General features: G+C 37.3%; 1 protein-coding gene across 9 annotated transcripts in view; it reads right to left on the bottom strand.

Moving 5' to 3' along the window:
- Positions 1–26,977, bottom strand: part of CEP295 (centrosomal protein 295) — a 54,048-nt gene that overhangs the window by 19,350 nt on the left and 7,721 nt on the right. For 5 of the 9 annotated variants that reach the window (XR_009689022.1, XR_009689023.1, XR_009689024.1 and 2 more), the window contains exons 4-17: positions 26,449–26,573; positions 25,689–25,782; positions 23,147–23,239; positions 16,953–17,093; positions 15,129–15,312; positions 14,708–14,875; positions 12,840–13,061; positions 9,349–9,441; positions 9,098–9,201; positions 7,446–7,583; positions 6,819–6,916; positions 3,126–6,558; positions 1,987–2,140; positions 1,701–1,844 (exon numbers count right to left, since the gene is read on the bottom strand). Coding sequence is in view for 6 of the 9 variants with exons in the window: in XM_061120649.1 (XP_060976632.1) it covers positions 1,701–1,844; positions 1,987–2,140; positions 3,126–6,558; positions 6,819–6,916; positions 7,446–7,583; positions 9,098–9,201; positions 9,349–9,441; positions 12,840–13,061; positions 14,708–14,875; positions 15,129–15,312; positions 16,953–17,093; positions 23,147–23,239; positions 25,689–25,782; positions 26,449–26,573 (5,191 nt within the window). In the remaining 3 variants the exon portion in view is untranslated. Of the gene's footprint in view, positions 1–1,700; positions 1,845–1,986; positions 2,141–3,125; positions 6,559–6,818; positions 6,917–7,445; positions 7,584–9,097; positions 9,202–9,348; positions 9,442–12,839; positions 13,062–14,707; positions 14,876–15,128; positions 15,313–16,952; positions 17,094–23,146; positions 23,240–25,688; positions 25,783–26,448; positions 26,574–26,977 lie in introns of those variants that run through there. The other 4 variants (XM_061120658.1, XM_061120668.1, XM_061120687.1 and 1 more) reach the window with 4 other exon arrangements.

Genomic DNA, 26,977 nt, shown 5'->3' with positions numbered 1-26,977 from the left:
ACAAAGGCTATGACGAAAGCTCCCAAAGAGCACATGAGAAGGACACATGACAGTCCAGGCAAAGTTTATGCCACAAAGTGGCACCAAACTCAACCCTGAAGGGAGGGAGCAAGATCATGAAGGCCCTGATGGATGGCTAGGGACTTAAGACTTAGTTCAGACTTACCCTCCAGTCAAGGGGAAACTACCAAAGAGTTTTAAACACAGGGCAACAGAGGCAAATTACTCTGAGTACACAATGGAAAAGTGAATGAAAGTAATGCTAGGCTAGAAACAGGGAGACATGGAGGTTTGCAGCAGTCTTTCAAGAAAGAAATGACAGCCTGAATTAAAAGGGTAGTAGTGGGAATGGAAACAAGTGAATCAACTAGAAATGGTAGTGGGAGTGGAAACAGAGTCGATCAACTAGAACTGAAAAGAACTGGTAACCTGTTGGGTGTTGGAGAGGTATAGACAAGGAAACTGTCAAGACTTACATCTGGGTACTTTTCATTGAGAAAGGGCTAAAGGATAAGGAGGTGTAGGTGAGGGAAGATGACATTTTTGAAATCTCAAACACAACTCATGAATTTATAGGAATCAATGGTGAGAAATTCCCAATGCTCAATCTGAATCAGGGAAATCACCATTCTATTCCTAAATAGTTGTGTTTAACAAATAGTGCAAAATGAAGCAAAGCTTTCAAAGCCTAGTAATAAACAGAATACTTACTTTATAAGTTCCATAAGACATAAGAAGAAAACAAAATGTGGAATGATTCAAGAGTTATTTAGAATTCTACCTTCTTAAACTCTTTTAGCCAGAAACAAAAGTACAATATTTTATGGCCTTAAGACCTAAATGGGCTTCCTTTGTGGCTCAGCTGGTAAAGAATCTGTCTGCAATGCAGGAGACCTGGGTTCAATCCCTGGGTTGGGAAGATCCCCTGGAGAAGGGAAAGGCTACCCACTCCAGTATTCTGGCCTGGAGAATCCCAGGGACTATATAGTCCATGGGGTTGCAAAGAGTCACACACAACTGAGCGACTTTCGCAAGACCTAAATAGCTAGTATCAATAGTAAACTTCCATGTACCTTGCTATTAACAAAGCTTATTTTCCCCCTTCAAAGAGTCTTCAAATTGATAAATTTGATCAATAAAACTATCTGGTTGAGTGTAAAATCTAAAAACAATTGTAAAACAAAAATAAAGCTTTTATTAAGGATCACCAGAAGAAATTTTTCTAGATAACTGGATCTCTGAAGAAGCACAGAAAAGACATATACATATTCTAACAATTCTCAGAGTCAGGATTTTAAGCACCATAATTATCCTGTGAAAGATACAGGAAAAGAGCAGTGAAGGTATTGAGGTGAAAGAGCAATACGGGAAAAGAGAGAGAGGGGAAAAAAACAAAAAAAGAGTTATATCCTGAAGAAACTGGTTTAGGAGGAACCAGAGGGAAGCAAGAATGTCAGAATAAGGAGAACAAAGAATTTTTGTCTACAATAAATTGCTTTCTCCCATATATAAAGAATTTAGTTACCTAATGATGTATTTCTTAAGTCCACATTTTAAATACTGTTTATATAAACCACTTTTTCCCCTTCATGAGTACTCACAGGTTTCTTCAACAGCCACAAAATATTTAGCATCCTGAAATAACTATAGAAAACTAGCAAACTATTAAAAAATCATATTTTATCAAGCCCTCTCTTTACCTAGTAGAGAAGTTCTGCCACTTGTTGGTGACTCTACCTCTTGTATGGCACTAAGTTCATGTTGGTTCAAATCCAATCCACCTCTTACTTTTGCTACAGGTGGTTTTGAGGATTTCCTACCCAGTTCTTTGTCCTGACGCACACCTATCAAGTCAAAAGACAAAGTCAGGCACAATACAGATCTGTTAACACAACGAACTTCTTCAACGAGCAAGTACAGGAGGTGAAAGCAAAGAATCATCATCAGGATAATGAGTACAACAGAATATAATTATTAGTATCTTACCACTTTGCTTGGCATTACTACCTTCTGAAAGGAGCTGATGATCATCACAGTTGCTCCTGTCTGCAGGACCAATGTTTTCTTGATCGTGGAGATGAGGAAGCCATTCTCTGAGTGTCTGGGTTTCAAAATCATTCTCAACTTTGGGCTTACTTTCCTGAAAAAGTAGATAGATAAGGGTGGGGATGACACAGGATGAAGGATTATGTGAAGAAGTTATTAGATCTATATCTCCTTTCTTCAATTAGTACCTCAAGCAAACAAACAGCTCCAACCACACTAGTACAAATTTATCTATAGATTAAAAAATAATGAGAAGTACTTCTAATATTTGAAAGGGTAGTAATTCCACTGAAAAGAACCAGTCACAGCCTTGAACCTCAAAAACAGCCTCCACTGCACCTTTCGAGATTAGATTTGAGTATCCCTAGACCTCACATTCTCATGAATTCAAACCTCCTGCGTATCAAAGGATGTGTAGAATTCTGTTCAGCCTAACTCATAAATTTAGGAAACGGCCACACATTCATATATAGGGGGATACACCATCTCCCATATAGAGAAACTATGAATAGAAACCAGAGTCCTCTCAACAATTCAGTCCCAAGCAGCAGGTCCAAATGTCCATCAGCCTAATATCACACCACTTTTATACCAGGTGTTAGTACTGTCACTTCAAGAAAAAGACGGTACTCATTTTGATTCTATACAAATGTCAACAAAGTGCTATAGAGAAAGCACGAAGTCTGCTATTTGCCTAAGAGAAATTCTGCTACCTAGTTATTTTATAATTTAATCTTGTGGTAAGCTCAAAACTCTTTATAACAAAACTTCAAAACACAGCCTACATTTTTACTGATATTTTCCATTTGGTTGTATCAAACTACTGGCTGAAATTAGCTGGGCTTCAAATAACTATTAACCTCATAAACACTATGCAAGGTGGATGAATTTTTATTTTTTAATCCCCATGTTATTTAAGGTAAAAAACTAAAGCACAGCTAAGTTCAAACCACTTGTTCTCAATAACTAAAAACTTATTTCCGCCTAGGAGTAAAACAAATATTTAGTTTGGCTGAGTTACCTGAGTCATCGGGTTACTGGTGATGTTTAATTCTTAGATATTCAAGTTTAATACATACCTGGCTGTCTTTGAAGAAAGCCTTCAGAGTCTCCTGATGTTTCTGTGTCTGCTGCTGCAAGGCTGTCTGTCTCTGTACAAGCAATACTTCTTGGGCTTTCTGACTAAAATGCAGAACTTCTTTTTGTAGCTCCAATTGCTTCTGAAGTCCCCAGTTATCTTGCTGAGCAAAGATGGGTTGTGAAAAACTCAAAATTCTATCTTGAAGTCTTGGGCTTACAGAAGCACTAGAGGGAACTGCACAATCAATCTTGGCTGAATACAATTCACAAATGTTTTGAGATTTTACCTCAGCAAAAGGGAGTGGAATAAACGAATGTTCTCTTTCCTTGGGTAAAAACAAAGAGGGAGCAGGCTGCCCAGAAGCATCACCTTCAATCAGCTTTGTCTGATTGCCTCTAAGCCGTTCTTCCTGGGCTTTTTCACTAAAACGCAGCACTTCACCCTGCAAGCCCAACTGTGTGGACACGTGGTCTTGCTGAGGCAGAATAGCCTGGGATAAATGCAAAGGCCTCTCCTGAGATCTCAGAATCTCAGGATGACTTGAGGAAACAGCAAGGTCACTTCTGGCTGGAAAAGACTTTGGCATTCCTTCAGAGTCAGCAACAGGCAGTGCTATGTGGGATAAGGATGAAGAGGCACTGGTCTGCTCAGCTGAGACCCCTTTGTCCATTTTACTTAGTGTTTGCAAAAGGAATTCTTCTTGGACTTCCCTCTGTATATCTAACTGCCGTTGACAGGCCTTTAAATCACCATGGTGAGGTTGGAGAAAATGCTCAGGTGACTTTCCCTCAAGTGTATATTGTCTGGGCAAAACCAACTCTTTTTGGATTTTCTCACTACATGGAAGGGGGTTTGTCTGGGCATACAAATGTTCTTGTTGAAATGTGACTGGATAATCTTGTTGAGGCAAAACAGGCTGTGGTAAACCTAAAAGTCTATCAGGCAACCTTGGTATCTCAGAATGACCCGAGGAGACTATATTATCACTCTTAGTTGAACAAGGTTCTTGGATTCCACCAGCGTCACTAGGAGATAATGAAGCAAAAGGAGGCTGTATGACTTGGGATAGGAAGGAGGAGGGGCCAACCTGCTCGGGAGACACTCTTCCCTTCCACTCACCCTGTTTGTGCAAAAGAAATTCTTGCTGAGCTTCCTGTCTAGACTGAATGATGGCTTCCCTCTGTGTAGCTAACTGTTCTTGGAGTGACTTCAGGTTATCTTGCTGAGGCTGGATAAGCTGTGATAACTTCCAAAGTCTATCCTGCAACGCTGGGATCTGAAAACGGCTTGAAGGAGTTCTACTCTCACTCTCTGCTGAAAGAGGTTCCCGAGATTCGGCAGAAGGCAATGGAGTGAGAGACAGCTGCCCTAACTGGGGTGTGAACGAGGGGCAAGTCTGTTCAGAAGACACATTCCCTTGGGATCTCTGGCTGAATTGAAGGGCCTCCTCTTCTCTGTCTAACCGTTCTTGCTGTCCTTCCAAATTACCTTGCAGTGGTTGTGTATGTCGTGAAAATCCCAGAAGTCTTTCCTGAGATCTTGGGATCTTCCAGTGGCTCAAGGGAACAGTACTGTCACTCCTGAATGACATGTATTCCTGGCGTCTTTCAGATTCAGCTCCCTGAGACAGAGATAAAGAGGTGCCGGTCTGTTCAGAAGGGAAAATTTTTTCTAATTCACTTTGTTTGTGTACAAATTCCTGAGTTTCTTGCTTATTGCCAAGTATTACCCTCTGAAGGTGTGACTGATCATGGAGTGCCATTAAATTTTCCTGCTGTGGCAGACTATACTGTGGAAAACTAAGAGACGCATCCTGAAATGCTGGCATTACCAAATTACTTGAGGGAATAACACTATCCCTCTCAGAGAAATAAAAGTTCTGACTTCTCCTAGGCTCAGTTTTAGCTGAAACTTGTGAAGCAAGTGAATGCTGAGTGACCACTGGCAGGAATGAAGAACTCATCTGCACAGACTTAGCCTCTTCCAAATCCCTTTGTTTACGTGAAAGTAATTCCGCTTGGGCTTCATGCCTGGCTTGGAGAGCATCCCTCTGTGTAATCAGCTGTTCTTGGAGCAACTTCAAACAATCATGCAAAGGTTGGAACTGTTGTGGGAAACCTAAAGACCCATCCTGAGATGCGGGCATTTCAGTCTGGATTGAGAGACACTCCTTCTCAGTCGTAGATGAATACTGGTCCTGGATTTTTCCAGACTGAGGACCAGCAGAAGGCAGTGAAGTAAATGTATGCTGAGCTACTTGAGGTGGGAGAGAAGAGGACCCAGTCTGTTCAGCCCATACTCTCCCATCCAACTCATTCTGTTTATGCACACATAATACTTCCTGGGCTTCCCGCCTCGCCTGAAGGCTGTCCGTCTGCATTTTTAACTGTTCTTGAAAAAATTTTAAATTAAGCCTATCCTGAAGTTGTGGGACCCCAGCATGGCCTGAGGAAACTCCAATCTCTTTCTTCGTTGGAGAAGATTCCTGGATTCTCCTTGACTCAGCTTGGATTGAAGGCAGTGAAGCAAACGAATTCAGAGGTACTAATGGAAGGAATATAGAAAGGCCAGTTTGCCCTTCCAACTCTTTCTGTTTACACAAAAGCAGTTGTTCCTGAGCTACCTGTCTTGTCCGAAGAACTTCCTTCTGTAGGTCTAACTGTTCTTGGAGAGCCTTCAAATTACTCTGCTGGGCTATGATATTTTCTGAGAATGGCAAAGACTTATCCTGCATTTGGCCAGCTACAGAAACTACATCTTTGCTCGCAGTTGAAAAGGGTTGCTGGATTTCTCCAGACTCGACTTTAGTAGGCAGAGAAATAAAAGAATGCTTAGCTACCAATGGTAGGAATGAAGAAGGTTCAATTAACTTAGAAGACACACTTTTGTTGTTCTCTGAGAACACCTGCTGGGAGTCTAAACTTTGAAAAGCTGTTGCCCCAGATGTTTCAGCTCTTTCTCTAGCATCCTGTACTGTCAGTGTCTTATCATGTGATAAAGCCCTTGAAAGCATTTGAGAATCTTTAGCAACCAATTGGTAGTCTCTCTGTTGTACTTCAGTCTGTGAGAGCTGCTTTCGGTGTTCTTGTGATTCCAAAGCTTGCTTGGCTAAAACATCTGAAGTGACTAATGCTTCAGTTGTTTCTACCTGTCTTTGTGGAAAGCGACTCTGTCTTGAAACCTGATAATCTTGCTTGAATCTGGAGACCTGCGCAGGCGGTACAGGTTGTTTGTTAGGACTCAGCTTGGGTCTCTGACCTTGATCCTCCTGTTCTGATGGAACAGTGGGTCTTTCAGATGTTGGTGGTGGCACTGATGTAACAGAAGCAGGTATCATTGGGGTAGCTGACAGGGATGGGTACTTTCCTCTTAACATTGTCTGATATTCGAGTAATCGCTTCCTGGCTGTTTCAACAGACTGCTTGTGAAACCTACCCAAAACAAACAAATGTTACTCTTTTTTGATGAAAACAAAAACAACCTACATTCTCAAGTATTTATACATTACATTCAATCTAGGAGTGGCCATAATCAAGGCAGAAATGGAATAATGCTATTAACATTGCCCTTTGAGAAATCTACATGCCGTAGTTCTAAAGGGAATCCTGGTAAGATCTTCATATAAACCAAATAATAAACCCTGAAAATGTAGCCACGCAGTATCACATAAGAACTGTACCCTAATTAATACCTGTTCTGCTGTAATAGCTGTTGTTGATAAATACGAATCATCTGTCTGTGCCTATCTTCATCAGAACGTATGGTGTATGATGCTGGAGCAGTGCTGACCTAGTAAAAGACAAAGCTACTAATCAAAAGGCAAATACAGAAACAAGTATTAAAGTATTTTACATAAACTGAAGTTCTGTAATTGTAAACTTCCATATAGCCTTTTTTTTTTTTTTTTTAAATAAAAAACACTGGCACTTCCATTGTTGAGAAATGAAGTAATCTATCACTCTTGCTTAGTGTCAAGGAAGTTCAAGAGTTCAACATACATATTGCATACAACTCATGGTCATTGTATTAGCACTGTCTAGAAACTGAAAGATGTAAGTCATCAGGTTTGTATAAACTTATTTATATGTATATACATATATTTTAATCAGGTTTGTATAAACTTATTTATATATATATATATATATATACATACACACATATATACATGTATATCAATCAGGTTTGTATAAACAAATATATATAATTTTAAAAGATAATCAAACACAAATTAGAAAGGCGTTTTACTTTTCTGAACACTAAGACTGACTGTTCTTATCCTCCAACAGTCTACATAGGGACGAGATTTCCTGCATCCTACCCCAGTCTGTTGAGTTTTTTTTCTTTTTTCTTCTTCCAGCTGAGCTCTGAAGCAATCCGTTTCTAATCTTAACTTCTGTTGTTCAATCTGTTCAAGTAATTCCAACTGTTTTTGCTTCTGTTCTTCTATTTCCATTATCTAAGTAACAAAAAAATACTACTGATCTATTAACAACAAACTAATACCAAAGTTTACATGCATTACACTGAAAAGTAATAGGTCTCATCCCCAAGAGTACCAATTCTCCAAGAAGAAAGTGGTGATATTTTATCTGTCACTGCCATTGCCAGAGGGAGGAAGGAAGCGAGACAGGGAAAGGGGAAAGGAGAAGGGAGAGAAGTAAAAATAAACATGTTAACTATTTCTATTTCCTGGGAGCACAGGGAAACCTTGATCACCACTGAAGCACCACCTCCAGAGAAGTAGCAAATTCTGTGTTCATATCTTTAGCTCTACCTTGTTCTCAGTAAGGATAATGCCTAAGAAATTAAATATCAAGACCTCTCACAACACTTTGATTTCTTAGGCATACTCGTAAAAGGGTGCAGTTATCTAGAAGCTAAGTAACAGTAGAGTGAGCAACATTGGGTCTTTACCGTCAGGCATGAAACAGATGGGAAGACAATGGCAGAGGGATAATAAACTCTAAAATTATACCAACACACACCTACAAATCCAAGAAATAAAAACATCTATGTTAAAGTAACTATGATTCATGAGGACAAGGACTAGTCTAACTGGTTGCCTGCTAAATCCAATACCTTCTAGTCCTTTAAACGTACATAAGAAACAAGGAATAAACAGAAAAGGGAATCTATGTGAAGCTTTATTAAGTGGCACACTTCTGCTAGAAATAATGATCTAATTTTCAAAATTAAAAATGTGTCAATCTGATACTACCTATTCCTCATCAAGCAAGAGTGACTATAGCTGAGTTCCTGTCTTTACCTTCCTTCAAAATGGTAGTCACTAGCTACATGTGACTATTAAAACTTAGAGCAATCCAAAACAAAATTTAAATTTCAGTTTTTCATTTGCACTACCCATATTCAACAGCCCACGTAGCTAACAGTTATCATACTTGACACAGATATGGAAAATTTCCATTACTGTAGAAAAATCTATTAGACAATAGTGCTTTACAACACAGATTAGAAAGCATTTATCTGAGAAAAAACAATGGCTCTTAAAATTATCAACCCTCAGATGTATTTTTATAAAAGCTATGACTATAAACTGATTGGCTTAGTAACAATTAGTCTCTATCAAGTTAATTTGTATTAAGAAAAATTTTTCATTAAAGTAGAAGGGTCCAATATTATAGAAGCTGAATTTAAAATTTTTCTTTGAAATACAGCCTTTCAAAAAAACTGTTGGGATCACAAAGTCCAAATGTTTAACATTATGACAGGGACTCATTTATTCAACAAATACTTATTGAGTACTTACTATGTATAAGGCATTGTACAAGAAACTATGTAGGGTAAACTGACTTTTTAAAAAAGATAATCTTTGCCTTTATCAAATGAATGTGTAAGGTAGAAGAAATGGTATCAAAAGTAGCCAGATTTTAAGACAAATCTCATTGGTCAAACAAAACTATAGTACCCAGGGGAAGAAAGAAACCTTTAAAAATAAAAATTTCAAATTACCTGTTTCTGCCTCGCTGCCATTCTAATTCTGACTGCTTCTTCCTGAGGATGAAGTAGAACTGAACTCGGAGCTACAGCTATAATAGGCTGAGTAGTTTTCATTTCTAAGAGAATTCCCAAAGCAAAAATTAGTTTCACTAATTTAGAATTTAATACAACTGTAATGTCCTTTGTTAATTTATTACATGTAATTTTATTAGGAAAAAGATGTGACGAATTAAGTTCGTTTAAGAATGTGAAAAAAGAAATACCTTGTTCCTTTTCAGAGTCTGTACTAAAGGAAAGTGGCTTATCTTCACTAGTAAGTGGTCCAGAGTCAACTGTTAGCATGTCACTTTCAACAACTGTAACAGATATATTATTATTAACATATTATCACTGTCAAAATTAAATCTGAACAATGTAACAAAAATCTACATTCAGATTATCACTGGTCCACCTGAATGTCTTATTTAGTTAAGATCCAGCCACCTTCCAGATGATCACATATTTTATCTGATAAGCTCAAGTCTAACACAAAAAGAAAATAAAGAAGATACAAGAAGATGTAAGACTAAAATTGTAAACAGAAAGGAAAAGATGAAAGACAACTGACTTAAAAGACAGGCTTACAGTTTCAAACACAATGGGAAAGCATAAAAAGAATAGAGAAAGTAAGGCACCAAAGTGTAAAAAAAAGAAAACATAAATTTAAATGTATCTTCAACATACTTAGATTTTAGGATTTTTATTATTTATGAAACCAGAGCAGAAAAAGTTAAGTTAAAGCAGTATACGTTGATCATATCAGGGTAGCCAGAAACTCTGCACAGAGTATCACCCACTCATTCATGCAGCACCTACATACGTGCTGCGTGCACATGTACCACAGTCAGGAAGGAAAGGCCTCAAAGGGGGTTTTATGGGGCAGGTGGGAGCAGAACGTTATATAATCATCTTAGAAAAAAATTATAAAATTAGGAACAGTGCTAAGTACTATATAAGAAAAAAGAAAAGAGGGCTTATACCAGAGAGTATTTCAGACAAATCTGAATTACACTAGGAGCTCAGATGAGACTTCCCTTAGGAAATGGCACTTAAGTGGACATTTGAAAGGTAAGGAAGAATCAACCAGGTAAAGAGTGTGAGGATGGACAGGAGACCTTTCCAAACAGGTCAGCAGGCATTAAAGACCCCGTGAGGATTAAAAAAAAAAATAACTTGATTCGGACAAGAGGAAGAATGCAGTCAAATGAGGCTAGAGAAAGATTATTACCCACGGCCTTTTCCAACATTACTTGGTTATGGATTAAAGATGAAAGTGTCACCTTGTATTAAGTGCCAATGCCATATTCTCTCTCCTACTTCTCACTCCTTTTTACTGCTTGCCCCTTCTCTAGCCATCTTCTAAATGCCTGAGTTCCTCAGATGTCTTATAAGCCCTTTTCTCACCGAATTCTTTCCACTAAGAGTTCTTCCATGCCCATGTGCTTGAATATCATGTCTGACTTCCAAACTTGTCTCTCTCTGCTTTAAGCAGGTAAATTAAGTCAATAAATATAAACTGAGCACCTTTTATGTACAAGGCACTAGTCTAGACTCTGGGGATAGAGCAATGAACAAAATTAAGTCCTACAATCCAGGACTGGAGGATGAGCAAGGTGGAGAGGGGCAGGTGTCAAGACAAAAAGCAAATGAGCAAGAAAGAAAATTTACGGTCCATCAGATGCTAAGAGCCATGGAGCAGAGGTGACAGGAAGTGAGGATTATGGGGCTGGGAGAAGGTATAGGAGTTTGACATTTTATATAGAGTGGTTGAGAAGGTTTTATTGAGAAAGTGGTATCTAAGCAAGTATTTGAAAGAAGTGACAAGAGTAAGCCATAAAAATACCCAAGAAGCATCCCCCTCCCCACCCAAAACCAGCACTTGCAAAGACCATATGACTTGTATTTGCTGTGTTGGAAAATTAGCCAGGAAGCCAGTGCCTATGGTGCAGTGGTTGGGGAAAAAATGAAGTCAGAGACAGAGTAAGGGAAGTAAGGGGGAGGGGTGTGTGGGGAGATCTGATGCCACTGTAAGAAAAACAGTTTTCCTGAAGGAAATGGGTAGTTATTGGAGGGCCTCCCCCAAAGGAATGACGCAGCTGACATGTTTTAACAGGATGACTCTGGAAAAAGATTACTACAGGAAGGTGCACAAGCTATGGACAGAAGACCAGAGAGGAGGTTAGTACAGGCAAGAACCTACACTAGAGAATGAACATGACTAACACAAGGATGGCAGCTGTAAGAAATGGCTAGACACTGGATATACTCTGAGCATGGGATCAGCAGGTTTGATGATGATTTGGATGTAGAATACAGAAGAGACGAACCAGAATGACAAGCTTTTTGGCTTAAGCAAGAGAATTTTTTGCCACTTACTGAAAAATATGATCATAGGAAAAGTAGGTATAGGGCAGGAGGGGATATCAAAAACTTAGTTCTGGAGAAGTTTAAGATGTGATTCGATACACGAGTGTGTGTTAGCTGTTTAGCTGTATCTGACTCTTTGTGACCCCATGGGCTGTAGCCTGCCAGGTTCCTTTGTCCATGGGATTCTCCAGGCTAGAATACAGGAGTGGGTTGCCATTTCCTTCTCCAGGGGATCTTCCTGACCCAAGGATTGAACCTGAGTCTCCTGCATTGCAGGTGGATCTTCACCATCTGAGCCACCAAGGGAAAATATCAAATAGACATTTAAATAAGCGGAGTTCAATGAAGAGGCCAAGTCTGGAAAGACACACCTGGAAGTCATTGGCTACAGATTGTAGTCCTCACACTGGAGACCAACTAGGGAGTATAAATACAAAGAGATTGTGAGAATCAAGTTCTGGGGGCAATAACTAGTGGTTGTTGAGATGAGAATAACTAGCAAAGAAAACCATGATGGAGGAGTCAGCGAGGTAAGAAAACCAAGAAAGGGAGGTGTCAAAAGGTCAAGTGAAGAAAGTATTTTCAAAAGGATTCCTGTTGTACTTAGGATCAAATCGAAGACTTAAACAGGAACTACAAGCCACTTCTTTCAGAAGGCTGGCAGCAAAACATTTCCACATAAATCTAATTACTTTGTTTAAAAAAAAATCTATAAGATAAAGCTCAAAGAAAAAAAGCAAATCAAAGAAGAGTTATATCATGATTCTTGTTTGCTAGTATGTAATTCAAGGAAATACTACTGGTTTGACTTTAGTAACTTCTGGAAATATATTTAAATAGCCCTATCTACCAAAATTTTTGTTAAAAAATTAACAAGGAATCAAATCTCTGGTGGGAAAGTAAAATAAATACACAATACTATACATTCAAAAGCTGTTAATGTGTTCATATCCTTTGATTCAGGAATTCTTTTCCTTTGTTCCTATGGAAATAATTAAAGATATAGGCAAAGACTTTGCTAAAATGATGCTCATTACAGCACAAAAAAGTAATAAGAAACATTAGAAATAGCCTGTACATCTCAACGTAAGGAACAGGCTAGCTCTGGTTCATCAGTGTCTTTGTAAACACATCTATGAATGATTCACTGCACTGAAAGTGCTCTGGCGGGGGGATTCAGTAAGGTTTCTAAGGTTTCTAAGACTCACTGCCTGTAAGTGGCAGCATTATGGGCTTTGAAACATTTTCTTCCTTTTGACCTCTGTTCTTAGATTTTTTAGAAATGAGCCTATCTTTGAACAACTTAGAACGGGTTTATGTACTATAATATGAGACTGGAGAAAACTACCTTGTTCCTGCCCAGAGGATAATGTTCTGTCTTCACTCACAGTTGCTCCTGATTCAACTGTCAGGGCTTTACTTTCAGCTTCACTGGCAGTTGTAATCATTTCACTTTCCTCTTCAGACATGGATTGAATTGTCCAGAGAGATTTCTGGCTTCGGATCTTATTTAATAATTTTTTAAAAAGAATTTTTGAAGGAATCTGGTGGGTCTTCACTGCCAAAGGAACTAAAAGAAAAGGAAATAAAATTTGTTCAGCAACTACTACAAATAAGGTAAATTATTCTATCTTTACATTTAGTTACCACAACCATCACTGGTTAAAACAAAAGTACAACTGTATTTTCCCCAGTATTTACAATTTAACACAATTTTGTAACTAGGTATAATTTTTTCAACTTAAATTTAAATAAGGACACCAAAATTCAATTACAGCTGACCCGTGAACATGTATTTGAATTGCATGTGCATGTATGCTGGGTCACTGCAGTCATGTCTGACTCTTTGTGACCTTATGGACTGTACCCACCAGGCTCCTCTGTCCATGGGATTCTCCAGGCAAGAATAGTGGAGTGGGATACCATGTTCTAAGGGATCTTCCTCAAGCCAGGGAGCGAACCCATGTCTGTTTTGTCTCCTGCATTGACAGGTAGATTTTTAACCACTAGCACCATCTGGGGTCCACTTATTTGCAGATTATTTTCAAATAAATATGTTATCACAGGACTACACGATCCAGGGTTGGTTGAATCTGCAGATACAGAACACTGGATACTGAGGCCCAAGTTACATGTAGAGTTTGGACTGTATGGAGGGTCGGCACCCCTAACCCCTTGTTCATGGGTCAACTGTATTTTTCAACAATCGGCATGCAGCAAGCTTAAAAATGTACCAGGAAGATGCTTATTCCACTTGCTAAATGATGACAGAATGTGTATCTCTTAATCTGTGGTTAAGACCAGCATTCAAAATATGTGCTATAAGGTTTGCAAGAAAATAAAAGATTCTGCAGAGGCCAGAAATGAAGTTTAAAGGGGAATTCATAGCAATTGAGCCCTGAACCCATTTTTCTGAAATTTATGCCAAATCATAGTAACCTTATACTTTGTTCGGACAGCAGTGTGAACACAGGCAACAGGGATAATGCCTACAGCCCTACCCCAAGGAGTCTTAGAGGAGATCCACATAAAACGGGAACCCCCAAGGACTACCTATCCACAGTGTCTGGTGAAGATGAAAAGAAAGTCTGAGTGGTTTTGAACAAAGGCAATACTCATAGGAATGGGGAGAAAAGAAGTCAAACGGAAGAAGACTTGGTCTCTAAGGAGATGTGTAGTAAGAGACAGCTTTGTCTTTTCAGAAGTATTGATGCCTCTCATAGCTTCGGCTTGGATTACTACAGACTGTGGCATCATCATTAACATGAGGAAGACAGAAGGACAAGGTAGGAGAAGATGAAAAATGTACTGTCAGACACTGTCAAGTGAAAAAATTCAGAAGGTGGAGACAGAGATGAAGTTTAGAAGAAACCTAAGTTTGTGCTGTTCATCATTACACATCAAGTGCCTAGAAAGCAGCACAGCAGAAGCACAAAGTCTAAAACACAAAAACAAAAAAATGCTGACCTTTCAAATGAATTCAAAGTTGATCAAATAACCTAAGTAACCTAAAAAACCTTCATATACAAAAAACATCCCTCCTATGTATATGAAAAGGATCTTTAGTGATGAAAATCTGAAGTTTCCTCCCCTCATCATTCCCATTAGCATTAGGCACTGTTTGTGGTTAAATTAGACCAGACTTTTCTAAATGCTGGCAAAAGATTAACATTTTTTCCTATAAACTAAAGCAATATTCAGGTCAGAAGTTTTTACCATCTGGTTCACTAGAATGTACTGTTTCAGCTTCTGTCATTGGAATGTTTTCAGCCTCCCCTAAACTTTCGTGTTCCACTGAGAGGTCCAGTTCTTCATCTTGGATCTGGTCAATCACAGCAGGCAGAGGCTCTGGTTCAAGGTGCAAAATCAGGTTTCCTTTCACCTCTCAATAAAGAAATACACAGACATGTTTCCATTCCAAAATGACTAAAAAGAACTTGTGCATAAAATTTTAAAGATCATCACAGTTTCAAGTCTAAAATATGAGCACCTCTTTCAAATGAGAACTCCTTTCAAAACAAAAACTGCTTCATCAAGACAAATGTATTTTCCCACAAAAACATTTAATAAGTAACATTTTAATGACATTTAATAACATTTCAAAGTAAACTTTGAAAGTTTACTAAAAATATCTTACTCCTGTCGGCATTGTACATGTCTTCAAAGGCAAATTCTAGCTCTCTCTGCCAATCTTCTTTCATTTCATTGCGTTTGTACGGAAGTTCCACTAGTTGTGGTGGCATCCGTGCTACCATCAGTCTCCTGCGTGCCAGGTCCTCTTGCTGGAGCTGCTGGAGTTCTTTCATTAGTTTCTCTTGATTCTTCAAGAATAAAGAGAAATAATTAACAATTGAGTCACACACTTTGGATAATAACACTCATAGTAAGGAAATCATGAAGGAAATTAAAAGTGGAGAAATCATGAAGTTAGGGGCTGTAGCTCCATCCCCTCCTTTACCATTTGATCAAATGCCACAAGACACTACGGAGTTGGCCCTCCATATCCGCAGTTCTGCCAAATCCACAGATTCAACCAACTATGGACCGTGAAGCATCACAGTATTTACCATTGAAAAAATATGCAGGTGTAAGCTGACCCACACACTTCAAGGGTCAACTGTATTATGCTGGCAAGTAATACGAGAAGATGGTTTTAGTTAGGCCACAAAGCTTCAAACACGTCTGTCAGGTCCCCTTCCTCAGGACAGTCACAGAGCTACACTCCAATTAACGTGCCACTGCTCCTGCAGCCTACTCTGTTTCAGTCCTCCACACTGCCAGCAGCAGACACCATTCTCGAGTGAGCACCAAGACTCACGGCGACTGCGGCTTGACAAATATTTCCTGTTACTCCACACTATACTTGTGATTAAACAGCTAAGTAGTGAAGAGAGGAAAACCCTGGGAAGATTGACCATGGAGTCCACTTTCTTCACCACTAAACACTACTAATTTATGCAAGAATATGCTCAGTTTATATTACTTTCCATGTTTTTTTCCCTGTAGGTTTAAAACTTAGATGAAATTCATCTTTTAGCTTTTATAAACTAGGGGTAAGTTATGATTATCACAATGATCATAACTGACTGTAGTCTCTCTCCATGGAATTTCCCAGGCAGGATTACTGGAGTGGGTAGCCATTCCCTTCTGCAGAAGATCTTTCTGACTCAGGGATCCAACCCAGGTCTTCGGCACTGTAGACAGATTCTTTCCTGTCTGAGCCAACAGGGAAGTCCCAGTGATAAAAACTAAAAATTTAATTCATAATTCAGTTCAAACTATACAAACTTTAAGACATCCAATTTTGTGGCATCTAATCACCATAGAAGTGCATAAAAACTCATTCTTCAGATGAATGTTTAAAAATCCAAACGTATTAGTCAAATTCAGAAAAAAAATCAGACTTCTGAGAAGAGGAATTGTTTCTATGCTGTTTCAAGAATAAACACTGAACAATAAGCATGACAGATGCAATGCTGTAACTACAAAGCCAGTTTTCACCATACATATTTTACTGCTCTGCAACGAAGTTCAATGTTTCTTGACAGCAAAGATTATGACTATTTTTGAATCAATATTCTGCAAAGGCAACAAGTCCTTTGCTTGGTAAATATTTAATGAATTGAATCTGAAAATCCACAGAGCACAAATGTAATTCAAGTAACTAAATTAGAAAAGTGATTAATTTCTTCTTGGTCTATTTTTAAACTGATTAATACATTAAACTTTTAATATATTCATTAGTACAAGTTTTAGAAGAAAAATGAGAACAGTTTCACCCAACCTGAATTTGAAACGAGGAGGTAAAAGCAAGTCGGAAAACTTGGAATGACATGAATCAGAGACAGTATTTTCCCATTCTTCACGCCTCTGTTCTTTGAGACTGTTCACTATCAGTTAAGTCCTACGGTGCCATCAGTAATGTCATCAGTAGTGGTCACAGCCAGAACTGAATGCTTACTTGAGCCAAATGGATCTTTTTCATTGCTTGGAATCCCCGGGCATGTGCCTTCTCACTCTGTTCCATTTTCTCTTGTGCTGCCTGCTTCTGTAGTTCTTCTAATCTTTTAGCTTCTTCTTCAGCAGCCAAACGAGGATCTGGCTAGCAGTCAATCAATAACATTTTAGACAAATAAAGTATGAAACAAAGTGGTAACTGAAAAGCAAAACAATCCTAAAATCATGTTTTCTATTATATTAAATTAAATGATAACACAGTTATATATATATTTTCAAGTTATATTTTTAAATGCCCACAATTATCAACAGCATGTATATATGAAAAAAGTCAAATTGTTAGTGTAAACAGTTTTACAACTTGTTCATTTTAAAGGATATTATACTATACTCATCCAAATACATTCCTCCATCATACTTTTATTAAGAAATTCTACTAAAACAACAGTGTTGAAAGGTAAACAAAGAATTAAGAAACCACAAACATCAAAGGTCATGAAAGCCATTAGCACTAAGATTTGCCTTTGGTTTTCAGCCAAAATTTGCTGCTTGGCTTGCCCCTTGGGAAGGCCAAATCACCAAAACACCTCCTTTAACATAATTTCTGGCTTCTAGAACTTGTGCATAATCAATGATCATGTGGTTGTACAGAGAGCCATTATTTCATTAACATAGCAATATTAAATGTGCGTATGTGTGTTGGGGGGGTGTGTAACACAACCCGGATTTACTATTATACCTAAACATTCACTTTCAAATACAGGTAAGCATTTCAAATATAACTTTAAGTAAAAATATTTTACATTTAAGTAAAAATATTTTACATGGTGATAATCTATCAGTCAATGAAATAATAACCACAAAAGCTATTAACCACATATTTACAATTATTTATAACTCTCAAGTAGTGAGATAAATAGGTAAAGAGATAGCTAATGAATTAAGAAAGAGTAGGGACTTCCCTGGCAGTCCACTGGTTAAGACTCTGCCCTCCCACTGCAGGGGATGTGGTTGGATCCCTGGTTAGCAAACTGAGATCCTGCAAGCTGCTCGATGCAGCCAAAAGATAAGAAAGAAACAGTGTACTGGCCAGATAAGTGTATGAAAAATATTATATTCCTTTTGAGCTAATAAATATTTATGTAAATCCTTATGTAACAAAGGTCAGATTAAATCAAAGTTATAATCTATATAAAATTATTCAGTGTATTAACACGTAAATGAATTAAATTAAAATGAATTTTAGGAGCAACATTTCATTTAGGCCATGAGGTTTTTAAGAAAAAAAGTTATTTGGGAATTCTTCACATCATGTGAGGGTGAATTAAAAGCCAGAATGTCAACTGTGATAAACCAAAATTTCAAGAGAAGCAAAAACTTCAAAACACACGACATGTATAATAAACAGATTAAGTCCAGATATAAGAAGAGATATAAAGAGTATCAATGAAGGGTCAGAGAAACATTAGACATGCCAAACAAGTTTTAATCTGACTGCCGCTACAGCTGTTCAACTGCTAAGCCGTGTCCAACTCTTTTGGACTGTAGCCTGCTAGGCTCCTCTTGTCTGTGGAATTTCCCAGGCAAGAATACTGGAGTGGGTTGTCATTTCTTTCTTCAAGGGATCTTCCCGACCTAGGATTGAACTCACATCTCCTGCACTGGCAGGCGGGTTCCTTACCATGTAATCTGACCACTCAAAAACAAGGTTTTACAAGGAATTGTCTTCTTTAAGACAATCCGCTAAAACTTTGTGTCAATGCAATGAAAAATTTAAACAAATATCTGGTTGAAATTGCGAGATTCTATTTTTACCAGCTGAACTCAAAAGATATAAGTGAAATTTGCAAAAAGTGTGAATCCCAAGCAAAACTACTTTTCAGAAAATATGTGTCTGAAAACATCTTTCCTGTGAATAGTAATCTGCAGTGCACAAAACAATAACGCTTTCTTAATTGGTGGCTGCTTTGAGGCCTACTATGGTGTTGTTGAATGTTACTCTCTAGTCAAGGTTGTATCCGTTTCTAAAAGGCTGTACCTTTTTAGATTAACTTTTAAAAATACAGTGGGATTTATTTGGATTCTTTGATATTTTTAAAGCTGAACTAAGATTCATTTTCTGGACAACCAGCTATCACCAGGCTCGTTAGGTGTGTCACCTCTACTTACAAATTTTCTCACTATTTTGCCACATAGATGAGTTGGTTCTTGATAAACTGTTCATAAGTAGCTCGGCTGGTTTCAGGATACTTAGCTAAAATTCGTTTTGTTAAGTCTTTACTAGTTAACTCATTATGCAAACGGTACAAGGGGTAATCTTTGCTTTTCTGTACTTTAATTTTTTTTTCTTTCATTGTTCCCTTGCAGTACTTTCTCTACAGCGTCATGCTTAAAATTTCTATCTCCTATACTTTAAGTGATAAATAAATGTTTCGTTTTATTTTATTTTTGGTGATTTAATGGGGAGTGGGGTTGTGGGCGAGGTTTAGTTCAAGATATTCATGATATGTGAAACCTTCTAGGTGTAAACTAGGTGCTTTGTTTAAGCTATGTCTTGGTTATCCGAGCACACTTTCCAGTATGCTTACCTTGTTACGACCCGTCCCCTCTCACATGGTTAATACGTATGAAGAGGTTTAAGTGTACTGTGCTTATTTGAGGAGGGTGACGGGTAGTGTGTGCATGCTTCATGGCCTAGTTCAACTAAGCACTCTATTCTTAGTTTACTACTAAATCCTCCTTTGGTTATTAGTTTCATAGTAACTTCCCTATTGGGTTTTCTTAAATTAGGAAATGTAGCCCATTTCTTCCCACTCCATAGGTTACACCTTGACCTAACGTTTTTATGTACTATGATTGTGCTTACTTTTGTTTCTTTTCAGGGTTTGCTGAAGATGATGATGTATAGACTGTATTAGCAAGGACTGGTGAGGTTTATCAGCATTTATCGATTACAGAACAGGCTCCTCTAGAAGGATATAAAGCACCGCTAAGTCCTTTGAGTTTTAAGCTGTTGCCGCTAGTACTCCGGCGAACAATTTTGTTTGTGTAATTATTTGTGTTTAGGGCTAAGCATAGTGGGGTATCTAATCCCAGTTTGGGTCTTAGCTATCGTGTGTCAGCGGCTGTAGAGTTACTTCTGTTGTTTATTTTTGTTATAATTATGGCTTTTTACAGCTTAATTAGAATTTAACTTTATTTGGTGTAGTGCTTTAACACACTTTACGCCATATCCCTATTAACTTGGGTTAATTGTATGACCGCGGTGGCTAGCACGAGATTTACCAACCCTGATCAATGTAACTTAGTCAAATTTTCGTTTATGGCTTAATTTTTACAACTGCTGTCTCCTGTGGGGGTGTGGCTAAGCAAGGTGTTGTGAGCTACACGTGTGTGCTTGATACCAGCTCCTCTTAGTCTTATTAATCTAGGGGGCATTCTCAGCGGGGTGTGGATGCTTGCATGTGTAAGTCTATTAAAAGTCAACAGGAAGGCTGGGACCAAACTATGTGTTTATGGAGTTGATGTACTCATCTAGGCATTTTCAGTGCCTTGCTTTAGTGTTTAAGCTACATTAACTATGCATCATAAGGCGGACCAGGCACTTATATACCTACAAGTGATTAAATATGCTACTTCTGCATCTTCTACCCAAGACGTATAGACGGAAATCTTTTCTGTTTGTCTGCTGACATTTCTGGATCTTACAGCAAACAATACAGTGGATGTGATTATAAAAATATTTCTAGGATGAAAAATCCATTTTAACAAGTGCTATGTAATAGTCATTGACAAAGGAACAAATCAGATGAAAACATCCTTAGTATAAAACAACTTTTTAATACTAAAATTAAAGGATGAAGAGCAGGAGTCATTTAGGAATTTCAAGCATATGAAGTTTTGTTTATGTGTACAGAATGTAAATGTAGCACAAAATTTAGAGAATAACTGGCTCTAAATATGAATATAGCAGGTCAATGTCATCATTCTGTCAAAGACAAACTTTATAACATATAAGAGACTCTATCAAGTAGATCCACTTTATCAAGATATTCAAACAAAACATGATAGCAACTCTCACATGCTAAAAGACTCACTGAACAAAATGAAAGTGCTTATTTGGAGAAAGCAGCTGAAGGAATAACTGAAATATATGCCAAGAATGCAAGTAGTTTTTATATGATATGTTTTATATGATACTTCCTATGAAGATCCTATCATTCTACTCAAAGAAAGATTCTAAATTATTGCACATGTGAAATAAGCTTAGATGCAGATGAAAATACAGAGATTTGTTTTCTGGGAAATCAAGCACATTACTGCACTGTCACATTTTAAACCCAAGGTTTAAGGACAGATTTTTCCTAAGTGATCGTGTAAGGAAGAAAATATCAGAATGCTTTAGTTTGTGGGACACTTTTTATAAAACTGCATTATAACTACTAATCTAATCTTTAAGTCCAGAAATTGAAGAGAAGGTAGGTCTTTTAGTTACTATCAAAGAGAAAAGTTTAAAAACTTACTATGACATCATCAGTGATACCCTATATGACAGCTAAAAACAGAAATGTCTTTCATCAATCTTAGTATAAAATATATATTTAATACTAATATAAAGTATTGAAGTTATAATAATATTTTACAATTTTAAACAAGCTTCAAGATTTATTCCTTTCTTAGAAGTTAACTTTATGATGCTAATACTCATCTTGTGTCTTGATCAAATATTGATTTTAACATTTGCTATTACAGAATTTGTTGCATTCTAACCTCCATATGAATGCTACACTGTGAAATAGTGTATATATCTAGTAGATAAATATACCAAACATGAAAATTCACTGTTACAAAGAAACAGCAATTATAACAAGGAGTAACAATCATTTGTCACTCTTAACACGGACAATTAATTTTTAAGCCATATCATTTCCTACAGACAAGGGTATGATATGCGTGTGTGCTAGGTCACTTCAGCTGTGTCTGACCCTTTGTGACCCTAAGAACTATAGCCCACCAGGCTCCTCTGTCCATGAGATTCTCCAGGCCAGGATACTGGACTGGGTAGCCATTCCCTTCTCCAGGGGATCTTCCCCAGGGGATTTTCCCCACCCAGGGATCGAACCAGGGTCTCCTGCATTGCAGGCGGATTCTTTACCACTGAGCCACCAGGGAAACCCATGGGTATGGTAAGATGGCCATTTTCACATGTTGCAGTCACTTTTTAAAAGGAAGTGTAAAGATCTATATCAAGTATCTGTGACAAAATGTTATACACTGTGGAACCGATAATTTCTCTTTTAGACATTTATTCTAAACATACAATCAGAGCTGTAGACAAAATGTACACAGCGTGGCTTTATTGGTGGTCCTGTGGTTAAGAATCTACGTTGCAATGCAGGGGACACCGGTCTGACCCCTGGCCCCAGAGGATCCCACATGCTGTGAGGCAACTAAGCCCAGGCACCACAACTACTGACACGCACGGGTCACACAGCCCACGCTCCACAACCAGAGGCCACCGCCACAAGAAGCCAAGCACTGCAACTCGAGGGGGACCCCCACTCCTCACAACTAGAGAGAGCCAACGGGCAACACCAAAGACCCAGTGTAGCCAGAAATTAATAAAAATTTTTTTTTAAAAAAGCTATAAAAAATGTACAAGATGATTATGTTCGCATTATTTACGAAGCAAAAAAAAAAAACTCCAAAACAGAATGGTTAAATAAACTCTGTAATGAAATATTTAAGTAGCTATTAAAAATCATGTTTTAAAAAGCATGTGTATATGTTTATACACAAATAATGAAAATGTATTAATTAAAAATACTATAATGAATCCATTAATGTATTAACCAATTACTTTTTGGTGATGAAAACTTAGGTGTTTTTCCCATAGTGTATAACAGTATCTAGTTTCAAATTTCTAGAGTATATATTTTTATGTCAAATAAACTTTTATGGTAAGAAAATTAAATATATCCATTTAAGTAGCCAATTCCTTTCATTCATATTGTATCAGCATTCCATTCACATTCAACATGACATTGTAATTCAAAGCATATTTAAAAGATTTTTTAATCACTCTTACCCTAAGACAGTCAGTATAGCTGTTCAAATTTTGATACCTGAGAACAATATATAACTCAATTCAATCGACAGAGAAATAATAAAGTGAGAGTCATGAAAAAAGTCAATCACCTGCTTTGTGTCCACCTCTCTACTCACAAAAGTACAAAGATGATGGTAGGTAGAACTGTTCGTCTTCACATTAGTTTTCTTTACTTCAACATTCTGAAAAATGAAACAGAAAATAGATTGTTAGGTTGAAAGTATTCATTTTCATTTGAAGCAGCATCCAATGAAAAAAGTAATTCCGATTTTAAATCAGTTATTCTTTATTTTTTTTCTTCATGAGAGTGTGCACACTATTTCCACTAATCCGGAATTTAGGTTTAAAAGTCAGGTTATTATTTCAGGAAGAATAATGAACAGGCGATGCTCTATAGTTTACTGTATGACATCAGGAGGCACATAATGGCAAGGTGTGCCTCTATTACTGATTTTAAGTTTGCTCATTTGGTTATGATGTTTCATAATCACTGATAATAGAAAGTTCTCTTTTGTCGAACAGAAGTAGGCCAATGAATAAACGTAGAAGGATGATCGATATTGTGATGCTAAGTATCATCTCCAGATTACTTGGCAATTGAAAAGAGAAAAATTTACCAATATAATTGAGATCTCTTGTAGCCACATAACCAAATCAGACAAATACAGAATACAACAAACTAGTCTATTCAAAAATTTTGAAATAAAAAAGTTGGCCAGGGTTGGGGAAAGAATGTCTTACTTTGCAAGAGACCAAAAGACAAAGCAAACAGAAGCAAGAGGTAAACCTTGACTGGATCCTGGTTACTTTTCTTAGTGTGATATTGCGGCCACATAGGAAAATGTCCTGGACTACCCTGGTGGCACAGTGGGTAAAAATCTGCCTGTTAATGCAGGAGATACATTCAATTCCTGGTCTGGGAAGATGTCACACGCCACACAGCAACTAAGCCTGTGTACCACAACTACTGAGGCCGTGCTCTAGAGCCTGGAGCCATGACCACTGACTCTGAGAAGTAACTACTACAGCCCGTGCACCCAGAGCCTGTGCTCCACAACAAGAGAAGTCACCACAGTGACAAGCCCGCGCACTGCAACAAAGACCCAGCACAACAAAAAATAAACAAACGTAAAACACAGAAACAAACCTAGAGCTTCATTATAAAGAAAGAGAGAATGTCTTTATTCTCAGCAGAGGTACGCTGAAGTATGTAGGGTGAAATGTAACCTATAAACCTACATTCAAATGTGTATTTATATATTCAAATGTATATACAACCATTTGAAATCTACACATAATGCAAAATGAAATCTATACACAAGCTATTTCTTATACTCTTCTCTGTATTTAAAATTTTTTCATAATAAAAATGTTGGGGAAAGAAGTACCACCACAGTTTAACATGTAATTCATACCTGCCAAATCACTTACACAGACAATGTTTTGGTCAGTTTAAAGTTTTGACCTTGACTTGTTAGGGCTTCCCAGCTGGCTCAGATGGTAAAGAATCCGCCTGCAATGCAGGGGACCTGGGTTTGATCCCTGGGTTGGGAAGATCCCCTGGAGGAGAGAATGGCAACCCACTCCAGTATTCTTGCCTGGAGAATTCTTCCATGGGCTGTACAGTCCATGGGGTCAGAAAGAGTTGGACAAGACTAAGCCACTTTCACTTTCGGCTTGTTAGGAACATTAAGAATTATGACAAAAGTAATAAATAATAGAAAAAATGGGTATATACTCCCTGCCTTTTAACAAGGTACCGGGGGAGTGGCTGAAATCTGACTTCTCTGTTTGGATCTTACTGGATCAAATGTCACATGGCAGATGTCTAACGTAAAAGTAGGAAGGTTGATGAAACCAGAGGCTTAAGACAAGACTATCTCGTCGTACTGAGGCTGATCACACATACATAAAATACATTTGTCTATACAACAAAATAATATATCCTGTATTTGTATTTTTTTTAATTTCTGTTTAACTTTTTTGATAAACACATCTACGTAATTTTGATAATCATTCAAACGAGCTATTTTAATAACCAAAACAAGATAATCTGAACAGAAGAAGCAATGCCTTTCAAATTAATTTCTGCTTAATAAGTTAAATTTTTTTTTTAAAAAAGCTTCAAATCATAAAATCACACATTTTACTCTCACAAAGAAACAGACTTTTCTTACCATTTCACATATCTTATATGAATTTATTAACTTATCTGGACCTCATTTGTGTGTCTATAAAATGGTAACTATTTACAATAGTCAAATCTTGAATGTGGGAAAATCTTTAAAGCAAATAATCCTTTTCTTTCCCAATAAAATAAAAAAGGTTACAGTTTTTCAAACAAAAAAATCTCTTGAGAGAACTGGAGAAAACTGAACACAGACTGGGTATCAGATTATACTGGGAATAACATTATATTAGTATTGTGCATTAAAGTTCTTAAATATCAAAAGATACAAACTAAAACATTTGTGGGTAAAATGCTATCTAGAATTATTTTTAAATATTCTAGATATGTAGTACCTGTACAGTTAAAAACTAAGTTCAAACAAATGGTATTTGGACGTGCACTGAATTCTAAAAGTAAAGAAGAATTACTATATCCAAGCTCCCATACCCAGAGTAATTCACCTCAAAGAGAGCTGGAGGAGGGGGTGGCAGACTTGCGATTTTGGCAGATCTCTCCTTTTCCACAAGTAGGGCTTCTTTTCGAGCTTTTATATGCCTTAAAAAATAAAAGATGTCATAAATTAATCTCTCAATGTTACAGTACAACTCAAAGTTAAAAATATAAAAGTCATTACAATCTTAAGAAATCCTCCACAGCCTGATCCCATAGGCTCAAATGCTATTTAATAAAGAGTGCATACACATGTGAGAAAATAAGAGGAAAAGAGGTATAGCTAGACTTAAAGCTCCACAATGTGGACTGACCCAGCAAACATCGTTCTTTAGAATAATCTGGAATTAAAAAACCTAAAAATGATAAAGAGGGGCCACTGTATAAAATGACCACTTCTGACTAGCTAATAGGTTCTTTCATTTTTACAATACGCAAAAATCTCATCAACGACTTGCAGAGTCTATAGCCTCTTTTAATGTTCGTCATTGCACTGATTTTTTTTTTAATATCAGAGGCAGACAGATTTTGGTTGACCTGCATTCTAAACTAGTAATACATTTCTTCAGAAACTCAGTAACTGCTGCTAAAGTCAAAACACAAAAGAAAGTTCACTTGTTAGAACGTACTCTCCCCAATGCATTATTTTAAGCCAAGTATAATAAACACCATGGATACACTATATAGCTTTAAAAAAGTATCCAATGTACCCTTTAATTCCAGCTATATCAGTTTCAGTGGAGAATACAGTAAAAATTACTATTACGTTACCAGGTTTTTTGTTTCAATAACATTTCTTTTTGATTTTTCTGTACTTTCAGGGCCTCTTTATGTCTCATTTCTGCCTTTTTTTTCCTTTCTGCTGCCCGGTGTGCCAGAGCATTTAAATCAGGCTCCTAAAAACAAATATTACTTAAAATGTCATGTTAAACAAGACTAAAATGGCAAATATATAATAATATGTGTGATACTCTGCCAGGGAAAAAATCATGAAGATATATTCAAATGAAAAACTGTGCTATAGCACAAAATTAACGATGACATAAATAAAGCTACAAAAATCTGATGTCAGAACTTAAAGCTATTAATACTAAAAACACAAACTAAAACCAGGGACCAAGAATATTTTGATTGACACATTCTTTAAAGAGTTCTTCTTCCTGACTAAAAGTTTGGTAACAAAGACATGCATTCTTGGAATCCAGCTTGTTTATTTTGTGTAACTATCTCTGGGACCACAATCTAGGATTTTCCAACCATAAATCAGAAGAAACAAAACAAGGTTAGGGAGTAGTCTTAA

This window comes from Dama dama, chromosome 2 (assembly GCF_033118175.1).
Source record: "Dama dama isolate Ldn47 chromosome 2, ASM3311817v1, whole genome shotgun sequence".
Taxonomy (NCBI): domain Eukaryota; kingdom Metazoa; phylum Chordata; class Mammalia; order Artiodactyla; family Cervidae; genus Dama; species Dama dama.
The sequence above is the reverse complement of the archived record's forward strand: the minus strand, read 5'-3'. Positions and strand labels throughout refer to the sequence as shown.